The sequence below is a fragment of the Trichoplax adhaerens genome, genomic scaffold, assembly GCF_000150275.1.
Source record: "Trichoplax adhaerens TRIADscaffold_4 genomic scaffold, whole genome shotgun sequence".
NCBI lineage: Eukaryota > Metazoa > Placozoa > Uniplacotomia > Trichoplacea > Trichoplacidae > Trichoplax > Trichoplax adhaerens.
Genome location: NW_002060946.1, coordinates 5,285,074 through 5,297,768, shown reverse-complemented (window position 1 = coordinate 5,297,768; position 12,695 = coordinate 5,285,074). Strand labels below are relative to the sequence as shown.

The 12,695-nt window shown below is 32.2% G+C and overlaps 2 protein-coding genes across 2 annotated transcripts; one reads left to right on the top strand and one right to left on the bottom strand.

Annotated features, from left to right (window-relative positions):
• Nucleotides 1-2,139: 2,139 nt before the first annotated feature.
• Nucleotides 2,140-7,624, top strand: TRIADDRAFT_55795 (uncharacterized protein; the record flags this gene model as incomplete). Its single annotated transcript, XM_002112061.1, has 12 exons — nt 2,140-2,208; nt 2,400-2,617; nt 3,256-3,347; nt 3,491-3,615; nt 3,777-3,902; nt 4,086-4,402; nt 5,253-5,450; nt 5,559-5,652; nt 5,809-6,193; nt 6,395-6,547; nt 7,301-7,320; nt 7,391-7,624. 12 exons carry the CDS (start codon nt 2,140-2,142, stop codon nt 7,622-7,624), a joined length of 2,031 nt encoding a protein of 676 aa, XP_002112097.1.
• A 1,359-nt stretch (nt 7,625-8,983) lies between these two features.
• On the bottom strand, nt 8,984-10,816 carry TRIADDRAFT_23478 (uncharacterized protein; the record flags this gene model as incomplete). The annotated part of the gene is made up of 6 exons (XM_002111564.1): nt 8,984-9,144; nt 9,226-9,384; nt 9,893-10,038; nt 10,117-10,189; nt 10,320-10,411; nt 10,560-10,816. Coding segments are annotated over 6 exons (888 nt in total), but the record flags the coding sequence as incomplete, so codon positions are not given.
• Between the last annotated feature and the right edge of the window lie 1,879 nt (nt 10,817-12,695).

Here is a 12,695-nt window from a genome sequence, read left to right as displayed (position 1 = left end):
AAACTACCTTATGAAACTAGAGTTATTCTTTTAATCTATCAGATTGATCGGTTATTAAGTACCATTGAAAGGGATTTAGCATCTAGCCAATTGCATGTACCCGAATCACGCGAATTTTTTAATTTAATTGATGAATTAAAATTGAGTGGCCATCAGAACCTGCAATATCTCATCCAGAGACGATATAGCAGACACTCTTTTAAGAGGTAACTAATGCTGTTGGAAGTTGATTTGCTAAATTAGCATTTATATTGCTCTTAAATTCAACTATTATCCGCATATCTAATGGCTTGTGCCATGCTTTCAATCTAGATCTCTACTACTTAAAGCTCTCCCTATTATTGGCACCGACGATGCAGCCACGGCAATCTTTCATTTAATGACAGAGAGTGATACAGTTCCCTACAATGTTCAGAAGCAATGGTTAGCCGCTTTGTCATTTATGAGTAGGCCTACCGCAAAGACCATCAAGACGATTACTGTAGGTTGTAGCTTAAAAAATTTCTACTTTATAAAGAAACTTTCCAAGTAATTCAGATATCTTGAACTTTACATAAATTGTTTATACCTAAGCGAGGAAATATTAATCTTTTTAAATATTTTATAGCTTACTAATATCAATAATTTTTCATTTGCTCATCTTCCTAATCCTGTAACTCAAATTTCGTTATTTACTTTGTTGCTTTAAAACTTGCTGACGTATGTAAATATTTTGTAAACTATGTACATTGTCAGTATCATCCATTTTCAACTTCTTCTTTACAATAATCTTCGAGAATTTATCTTATGTTAATCCTTCAGTGCATTATAACATTAATGCTACTATGTTCTTTAGCCATATTAGTAACAGACTAGATTTAATATATACTAATTCAATAATCCCGTGAATGTGATATTTCTGCAGCTGTAGGTATCGGACTAGTGCATTAGATCCTTTTAAAAATCGGTTTCATATAACAGCTTTGTGTGCTATTCTATCTTAAAACTATCCTTAAAATAGTATATTAATTAAGATTTCTTATCGTAATCGTAGCTGATTCTTATACTGCATTAATTATCCTAGACTTTGTGCAGGAAGAAACCCTATCTGAGAACTGAATGTACCTTGACCCTAGGATCAATAATCCACACCTTATACAAAAACCAAGACGAGCTCATGGATTATGTAAGCTTAAATTTACTAACAGGCCTTAATGATCTCCTTCCATTACATATAATTTTCATAACAGTATAATTATCGCTCCATAAATAACTGATGATGCCCCGATATATGAAAATAATACCCTAACTGCAACTCGTTAGTAAAGAGTCATTGGATATTAAGAAACACCTTTAATATTACAACTATAGACAATACGAACACAGGATTAGTAGTACCATTTCCTCATCTTGATAGGATAAGGGGCAGATTTAATGTATACTATTAGCCTTGCAATTCCTTCTTAGATTTTAATGTGACCGGATCGCGTTTCGACTTTTGAGTTATTACGATTTGATCATGATGCGATATGGTACTAATCGTTTTCATGGTGATAATAGCAGTGCTTTTCCTTTAAAGTATCAAAATCATCATTACCAAGTTTTAGATATGCTATATCTAAAGTGTATTTAAGTAATGCTAAAATGATTTAGCCATCGTTATAATGTAGTAGTATTTCTAACGCAAACCGTAACTTCCGTCCATGTTGTAAATACAAGAATCATTATCTGATATCTACCACGATAACGTTGCGTTAATTAAGCATCAAATTAGTTTATCATCAACAACCAGTATTGACGTGAATTTTTCTCTTTGTTGATAGTTATTTATAAGATAAGTACGAATCTATATGGCAAATGGATTATTCTTTAGCTTTTAGTATGAGCCATAGAAAGGCATTTTGCAGGGTGCAATATTTCCGTGTGTGACTGTCCAAAATGTTGATGTACCATACTTGTTCAGTTGCAATAAGCCTTCCTGTTCAGATAGGAATTTAGAATGTTTATAAATATCGCCTATTCTCAGGACGGTAGATATATGAGTTCTAAATATGAATGTATTGTAATCGAACTTGATATTAGGAATTACCACCATCAGCTTATCATCATCTTATAAAATCACTGGAGGATGGAATAAAGAATAACCAAGAAAAAGAGATCATGTTAGGATTGAAAGCGATAGCGAATGCTGGTCTTCCTGCAACTATTCGAGCATTAGTTAAGTGCATGGTAAGGTGTCCATCGACTGAAACTCGAACTATGGCGATTTATGCTTTGTGGAGAATACCTGCTCAATCTATTCCTAGAGAAGTAAATATCATGATATTCGAATATTGTCAAAATCCGTTGCCTAAGTGTGACACAAATCAACAATTAACGAATTTATAATCTCGATATCCCCTTTCAAATCATCTTTGCAGTTAATATCCTTCCTAGCTGATCTATATGAAGATAAAACGAATGCAATCGAGCTCCGAATAGCTGCATTTGTTATGGTGATGGAAACCAACTGTCTGGAAAGTGATTTACGTAGGATAGAATTAACGCTAAGAAATGAAAGTAATTCTTACGTTGGTTCATTTCTTCACTCTTATTTGCAAAGCTTGGCTAAGTCGAAGAGTCAATCAGCGCACAGAAGGTATTTAATAAATATATAAAAGATTTTATATATCTATCTGAAGTTAGTCATTTCCACTATAGTTAACAAAGTTGAATACAGCAAATACCCTATTTTAGTTATTTGTTACCGCTAATTTACCAAGTCGTTTGTTAACACCGTGGTGGTTAACGTATTTATTAGATGCAATTAAGTAGAGCATCAGTTAACATTGTAATGGCTTATACATTCTATAGCTGAAGAATTAAAGCACTTGTTTATATTGTTACAGTTTACATTCGCTACTGCTAATTTAGTAAACTACTTATCAATATTATGATAATTAGCATTGCTTTGATATGCTATCAATATCTAATAGACCAATAAATCGGGTAATGATTCAAGATGATGCTGTTCATATCATTTGATGAAACTAACTAAACGAAAATGTAGACTTTGTATTAAATTTAAGACCGTGATAACTAAAGTTTAAATACTACTGCTAATTAAGTAAAATTATTTGGTATGTAGAGCGATAGCTAATTCTAATTCTAAGTAGCTAATTAACCAAATCATTGATCGATACCGTAATGCGCTTGGATTTTTCGTCAATAGCTGACAAAGTAATACGTAAAGACATATTTTTCATGGTATTGACTTACAAATTATCTATATTGCAGGATTGCTTTGGCGAAGTATGCTTTAAATTTTACCAAAAAATTCAATAGTAACCAGCAAAGTTCAAAGGGATTTCATCATGCAATTTATTCAAGTACAACAGAATGATTTAAAAAATGTTATATTATAAAGTGAATTTATATTTCTAAAAGAATGGATAAAGTAGCTTGATTTAAATACTTGAAATAAGGTTATAGTTTTCCCAATATTTATCTGATATAATGTATAATTCTTTAGCCGCATGGAAAGTTGGACTTAGCTTAAATTCTCAGTTAATCTATGAAAGCGATAGCAAAATTCCTCGAGTTATTAAAGCCAATTTCAATTTTGAGTTATTTGGTCGTCGCATCAATGGCTTTGAGGTTAGAAATGGTCAATATTTAGAGGCTAAGTTATTAAATTAGCACAATGTATCATAGCATAGGATCTTTCGATTAGAGTAATATTGATATTAAATCAATATCATCGTATTTATAAAGACTAACTGGAAGCAACCTTAATAATTATAATCATTCAATTTTAGTTTGGTGTTCGTATCCAAAACTTGGATAGTATATTGATTGATATCCTACAGCGCCACCAAAATCGATATTTGCCCCTAGTGAATCACGAACAAAATAACGAAATATTATACGGTAGACAGGATGAGGTTGGTTTAATATATCGATAGAAATATATATTACGGCTTCTATTTACGTTATATCAATGATTGATTTGTTAAAAGGCGGATATACTCTTGACATAAGCTATCATCTAGCAATAGCTTTTAAGTTTCAAGGCAATTATCAGTTATTATAACATGTTTCATGAATAATCTTTAATTTTTCTGTAGACAAGTAAAGCCAAATTATGCAGCAAAGTTGCTGAACCGAAGTTGTCCAGTTATAGCGTTGTCTACGGCAGAGAGATTCAATTTCAGCATTTCAATCAAGATCAAATTAAAGGCCTAATGACTGGACTGCTATCAAATCAGGGGATCAATATAAACATTGATCAAATACCAACGTCATTTTCATGCCATGTTCAATTAGTGACGGGTTTAGGATTTCCACTCAAGATTTATCAGGATGGAATGACAGTTTCATCATTAAGAATCTCTACAGCTTATAATGTTCTCAAACAAAAAATGTCGTTAAGAACAACACCTAGGTAAGGCTACATATGATCATAGACATGGAGTAAATTACCGTATAATGGTAGCCAAGCAATAGATATCATTGAGAATGGCATCTAGGTATACTAGGTAAACGAATTCAAAAAAGAATCAAAATGTTATTCCTAGCTACACAGTTTATACTCGTATGCCATTAATTTAGTCAATCATCTCTTACCTCTGGCACTATATATGGACTTGTTACAACTTCCAAATTTTGTAACAAGTACTAGATCTGCACTCAGCAAGGAGACCCAGTAATTAAGTTGAAGAACTAACTTTATTGTTAAAATAATGAGTTTATATACTTTCTTTATTGTGACCTTTGATCTACTGGCGTAGATTACAAGCTCATCACTAAGAGAAAGGTTTCCCTAGTTTAGACATTACAAATAGAATATCATACCGAGTATGGCAACATGAGAATACATATATAGATAACCTTAATATAATACCATAACTACATCTATATACGCCTGACGTGATAACATCGTGATATTTAACCATATATAGAAAGAAGGTAACATACTAATTATGTAACTATCACAGAACGTGACAGGACTAATGTTATCATTCCATTAAATTGCACTTATTTAAATAGTTTTAGTGACAACTTTCAATTAAGCAATACGTTTTTCTTAAAAGATCGAAAATTCAATCTATGAGTGCAAATGTACTCCTATTTACTATCTAGATATTTACTATTACTATAAAGAGTAGATAAGATTCTAAGATTAAAATTATCGCCTGATAGGATATCTTAAATATTACAACAGTTTTTGAAATCAGAATAAAATGATTTACTCACCTATAGCTTAATATTGATCTCCTGATTGAATACTCTAGTATTGATACTCATATCCAGAGCAAGGTTTTCATCGATGCCACAATATTCCAGACTGGCTTTCAGATGAATAACTATTTATCCAATCATATGGATGTTTCAACGCTTATTCAGCCAGATAATTTTGGTAAAATGCATATATCATTTCGGTTTCCGCAATCGAAGTCGAAGAAATCGCAAGATATTCCATTTGATTTAAGGTTAACATAAGAAATGACTAGAATTTCATGAGCAGCATTATTTTTCTTCAGGTCTTAATCAAAGGTCATTTTAAAAATTTTGATTACATTTTCAATTATACTACTTAGTACCAATTTAGATTCATTCTATACCCAATCGGCCGATTCACGAAGACTTGGTACTACTTACATTTGTATCATTAATGGAAAGGCATCATCTGAAGTGAGTGATTTAAATATAGCAATTCAAGACAGTTTAAATGAATTTTTGTGCAGAATTAAAATTTGATTTTTAGTGAAATTTTATGCAATTGTATATTTCATTTGTTCACGTTGTGAGGGATGATTGATTATATATCACATCATGTTGTAATTTTAGGAGAATAATTGCCTATTTATTCCAGTATTATGTCCTCTATCGTACTCCGCTAAAATGGTTGGCTCTTCTCCTATACTTGGTCCAACTAGGACTAAATTAGCTATGCGTGCACTCAATGAACTCGGAGTTAATTTAGATTTCTCAGTCAAATGCCATCCAGTTCAACGTTATTGCAATATCTTTCTGCGCACAACAAGTCAATCCAAACCTATTTCTCAAATTTTGCATACTTTCGAAGCTAATATCAAATTGGATGCCTCTACTCAAGACCAATTGGATGTAACACTAACATTTCCAAATAGTTCCGTAGGAGCACAACGTATGAGGTTAACGCTGCCAATGCATATGGATCCATTATCACTTCGATTACCGCCATTAAAACCAGGTAATCGAGCATTATTCACTGTTGAATCTGTACACCATTTAAATACTTTAATCTAAAGCTAAATGATCGTAAAACTATCTAATGTATGACGAAAATATACCTAGTCGTTAAGAATAGAGATCATATCTACGCAATCATTTTGATAGACAAACTATGATTATTCTAAGGGAATTTTTATTTTTATTCTCTTTATTCATTCAGGTTGTTTCGCTCGAAATTGGACAGATTGGACAAATTGCTCCACTAGTAGACCATGTTCCCGCGGTGTGCGAAGTCGATTCCAAACAATCAGTTGCAATAACAATATTGCAAGCTGCCAGCCACGTGTAGAAGAAATGAGTTGCATGAATTGTGGTAAGATTAGCATATTTTATGAACAAATTAAATTTTAGAAAATCTTACTTAAGCTAAACCGGTGTAGTGTAATGTAAGAGTATTTCCCCGAGCATTACCACTCGCACGATGGATAGTAATGAAAAAAGGTTATGATTTGTCAAATACTAAGCATTCTCATATCTACTTATTCGTCGTTACCTGAAATACAGCATAATGCATTTGAATAAACCCTAGCTAGCTTAATGATTACTGTACTACTACAGAAGTTACTCAATTTTTTGATTACGACAATCATATAAGTCTGATAGCGCAGACTTGCTACGATTTCTCTAGGATTGCTTGAGATTTCGGAAGCTGCTTATTCAATTCTTATGTAAATATGACTTTGTCTTCCGTGATTATAATTGATTTTTGGTTTGGTTGACATAGAAGATACATGCTTTAATCTCATTTTAGCTAATGGCAGTAGCTAATATGTCCTATTTGTATTTCTTATTCTATATTACGGCATATTCGGTATTCAGCAACTTTACCGAATATTAGTCTTTAGATCTTAAAAATTATCTTACAGGTACTAACATTGTGCTACAAGCATTTCAATAGTTTATTCCACACTCCCATACAGCATACTATCATTTATAGTGTATTTTATTGCCGTAGTTCTAATTCTTTTACCTATTTTACGCGTAACGCTGCAAATCTAGATCGAATATGGGATCTTTCATAGTACGATCAATAATATGTCATTCTATATGTATATATATATACCAGTATTCAAACGTGACCAAAAAGTTAGTTATGTCCTCAAAGTGCACCCATCAATATGCCGATTATGTTCTTATATGCTAATTCTTATTATAGAATGTAATGTTCATCGAGGCATTTATACCTACAAACGAAGTGATTACTTTTGTAAAAGCATCAAAAAAGTACCTCAATGTCAGACTGGCTGTCTACCTGCAGCCACCCAAAAAACAACAGTTCAAATGTTGTGCAAGACAAGAAGAGGCTACCAATACACCGAAGTTGCAGATTACCGCTATCCTATTCGATGTGGATGCAATAAATCCATTTGACAGTCCAATACTTGACTAATAGACAGTATTCGTTCGCTATGTTAAAATATTTACTATTTCTAACATAATGAATGATAATTCAGTCTTTTAAATGACAACATTATACCTAAATTTTATATACATACGAATAGAATACAGATAAGTCAGTGCCAAACTCATAGATGTAGCATTTTAATTCATGATAAGTAATTATACTCCTTATGCCTTAATGATGTTGTGCTCTGGAAACCCAGCTTATTGGGCCGGTGTCAACTGAAAGAATGTACGTAATGTTCAGGCATGAAGTAATTTAAGAGGTTGAATCAGCTTAGGATAGGAAATAAAATTATTGTTATATAGCAAATTTACAGCGAAATTATGATTATCAATTTTAATTTTATCATGAATCATTCACCAAGTTAGAAAAGAAACTGTTGCCTAAATTAAATTTTATTTTATATGGCAGTATTTCACATTGATAAAGACCTTCAATATTGCATTAATTTGTTAGCAAAGATAGATATACTGTAATGCAGCATCATATTAATCATATTCATAATGTCCAAAATACCCAGGAATACATAATAAAGTTAATGGTACTGGTTGTTAATTTTAGATAATGAGTTAAGCACCCAATACAGTATCCAGTATCTATGATTACGTGAAAAGTCTCGTGAAGATAAAAGAAAATTTGGCATTTTATAAAGTTTGCGGAATCAAGTGAAAATGACGTATAGAACATATCAATCGGAACGATATGTGCCACATAGAGTAGTCTAATACGTAATGATTAACAACATTTTTAAGAGCTATACACACTAGATCAGGATAAATAATATCTCGGATGATAAATATTATTCAAATCATATTTCTATAGGTTACACGGATAATTATAAAAATAATTACCAATTTGCGTAAATCTATGATTTAACTGACTAAAACTAAACGATATGATACCATGGAGTTATAACTATAACGATTACAGAATACTCGGGTGTGCAAAAGCATGAGATAATTTTACTTTCATTACTATTATAAAATAGCTATATAATATGACAGCATAAATACATATCAAACTGTACAGCATCGGCTGTAATTACAACTTCAATTTAAATAATAGACTGTTATGACTACAAATATATGTGAAGCACTCTTAACGTAAAGTTTAATTATTCATCGTGGTAAAGTACGGCAAAACTATTAACACAATACTAACTAGGCAGATTTTCGTATACAAATAACTATTTTACCATATTCTGTTCTGTGAGATTTAATACAGATTAAGTTCATATACAGTATAGCTATAGTCGCAATATCAATAATATCATTCAATGTATGTCATCTCAAATATATTGTAACATCTTTCGATCAAATTATAACCCGAAAATATCAAATAAAGTTAATCGGAGCTATACATACAAATATATGCATCTTCAAATAATCGCCGTAAACGATCTGGTACATTCTCATTTAAATAGCCCTCACAAGCGTATCTATGATCACTTAGCCACGTTGCTACATCGTCTAATCTTTCTACGCGGGGAATATTGTAACCAGTAACTAGAAAATAATAAAAAAGAAATAGTGTTTGACGTATTTATAAACATTTACCAGATAATATGTTTTAAAGCTTCGACTTACTATCACGATCAAACATGCTGTCATAGAAACACCAATTCGAGTCGACTTTGTTACCACAGCGAACAAATGCCACATAGTGGGATATGGAGATACAAATAACAGCAAATAAATTCAGTTGAATTCTATGATTGTTGTTACAATCATTTGTTTGTGGCCTATCTATATCATGCTCAGATTGTAATTTGATTAATGATTTTAGATCATCCGAGTGCATCCTACGTCCAGAATCAGAATGAACAATATCGTAACAGCATTCGCAGTAGGAAACATGAGCAAATGACTTTTCGAATAACTTTTCTTTTCGACATGCTACACATTCCAACTTTGCAATTTTACCACATATAAGGCAGCGACGAATGTCTGAAGAGAAAATATAGTAATTCATCATATATTTATCATTTCACATCGATAGATAGCATTTTAAGGACATATAAGAATGGAAATTGAAGTACGATCATTTTTTTGATTATTTCATCAACTTACAATTTTCCATCTGATCAGAAATATCCAGGGTAAGATTAATAAAAGTTTTATCAAACATCTTATCTTGACCGTTACGTGGTAATTGTAATATTAAACAACTTGGTTTCTACATAATTACAAGTAAAGAATTAGTAAGCTGAGTCAAAGTGAGATCAGTCTATTAATATTAAAATTTCAGTTATACAAGGCATTAAGCTGACCTTAGCAAATTTAATATCAGAAAATATCATGGACTTTTCATACAAATTTTGCAGCGTCGGCATTGTTTCTCTTGGATCTCTTACACCAAGAATTTGAAGAATATTGCCATCATACGAATTGTTTGTTGATCTGAAATGCGACAAGTACTAAATGATCCTGTGCTATTTACATGATTTAGCTATAGTAGTCTTTAAAATAGTTGATTACATAAGTTTTAATTCCAGCAATGGCTTCTTTGGCCACAGGAGATTCATTAAAAAATTGATAAATTCCTCTGGATCTATAGTTTAACGAAATGTAAATCCAGATATCGCTGAAACTCTGCTTACACGTGTGCAATACGGATCTAAGTCAATTAGATGTGCGGCATACACCGAAATTTAATCTTAGGGATTAATAAGTCCGTTTACCTTTTTCTTGGTCAAGTACACCTTTTATCTGGCCAGTAGCTTCCAAAATCTGCCTAAATCTAGCCACACGATCAGCTCGAACGAAACCATGGCTTTAAAAAATCATCGTACATACAAAGTAATTGTTATAAATTAAACTGGATTTATCTTGTCATTTACACGAAGATACCATGATATTTATTACGAAATCTTTGCATCCTTATTAATAATAACAACGACCGTTTCCCTTCAATACTGTACCTTCTTAAGCAATTAACAATTCCACTACTTAGGCAACCCTGAATTTCTTTTAAATTTTCGTCGGCGTTAGAAAAATTTTCGGGTTGTAGCATCTCGTCGAAATTAGAGCTACAGCAAAACATACTAAATAGTGTACAGTCCAGGTAACAGGAATTGTTATGACCTTGAATCCCTCGATTATCACCATACATAAGAGCTGAAAGTGAAGATGGTGGCGGAATGTAATCTTTTACTATTGGTGAATCGAAATCTCCGAAATCTAAAAAATGTGTACAAAGCAATACTATACTTAAATTTATATGTTACATTAAAGTAATATATGAGATGATTAGAAATAAAAATACAATATTTACGAAATGCCCTACTTTGTCGAGCACGTTCATCAACTCTTAGGTCAGATGAACGATTAGATTGTATAGGTCTGCACATGTTTAACGGGACAATAACTTCTTTGCTAGTCTTAGAGTATATATACTTAGCCACAGCTGTAATCAACTCTTGACCATAAATTGCTGATTCCTAATAAATAATAAATATGCGATCGATAGAAAAGATAGTAATAATTAATCTTAATGATAAATGTAATGGTATTGATATCAGAAATGATTTCAGTTAAGGATTAAAGAAGGTATGTTTTATTTCCAAATTTATATACTTTGTGCTACAATACTATACGGAGGGAAATGCCTTACTTTCTCGAGCTTAACAGTGACGAAAATATTGACACCATCATTAATCGAATGGGATAGTTTTTGACGTTCCATGAAATCAAGTTCATCTAATGTTCGCATTTTAGTTACTTCCCCATATTTATTATTGCTATCCAGGATCGCGATACGCTTACCAATTGCAACTGAATCTAGTAGCTGTAATGTTGATTCGGTGGTAATTGAAGATGCCTCTTGGTTTGATTTCACAGATTGCTTTTTAGTTTCTGTTTTAATCGTATTATTATTACCGCCTTTAGAAATATTTTTTCGACGCCAGACATCTTCTGGTAGATTTTCCAATCTACTCGATTTAAAATCTCTTGGAATGTCAATATCGGTACTGCCTTGATAACTTCTAATTTCATTGACCGATTCGCTATTATCGACAAAGATAAAGTCATACGGCACAACAACTGTGTGTTTATCTTTATTAGATAAACCTGTCCGACGTATCTCATAAATGTGTCTTAGTTCAATCTATTGTTATAATTAAAAAATAGAAATATTGCATGTAATTGTTGCAATTATGTCAACGTTTTATTTGTTTTGAAATCTAGAACTTACCACTTCGATGACCGCTTCATTACTTTCAGTGCGACAGCTAACAACAGTGCCACGGTAAAGTGTGCTATTTAAAACAACCAATACTGGATAACCATAGTGAAGGTGCTGTGGATTAACATTAGTAAGACCTTTCGTAACCGTGATAACGTTTGACATGGATTCAGGCCGGCTGTTACTTTTGCTGTTAGCTGCCGTCGCAATACCACCATATAGACTTTGATCAACCTATTCCATTCATTGATACGAATAAAATTTTTTGAACAAAAACATATGATTAAAGGCGTCATTGTGACTATGTCACTGCAAGTAACGTAAATTGAACGTTTTCAGATATTACTAGACATACGCTAGGGGTTACACAGAAACGGATTAAAGACTGCTAGCAAACCTCACGAATTTTAGGTTGATTATTCCTTGTATTATCCGACGTCACAGATATTCCCGTCTCCTATTTTTATAGTGAAGGTATACAAATTATGTTATTATGTATATATAAGCAACATAGTTGTAATTCAATCGCATGCCAATGCTCATGGCGGTCCTTTGTAATTAAGCAATGATTCTCTACCTTTGATCGCTTCAACATTCTTTGTACTTCAGTGTCATCTATCGATGAACTCGGAAGTTGCCGTGAGTATGAGTTGTTATCCCCAAGTCTTGGTAAAGTTTTACTACGTTCATATTGCTTGACATGGTCATTATATTGCGTTCGTAGGCTTTCCTGATGAGTTAAATTTTCAGCATGTCTTGTTGCCTATCGAGCATGTGTCAATCAATAAATAGTAAGTATTGATCGCTACTGTATGAATTATGTAAATATTAGAATAAATTTATATGTTGGTGTAAGTATACTACTAGTACA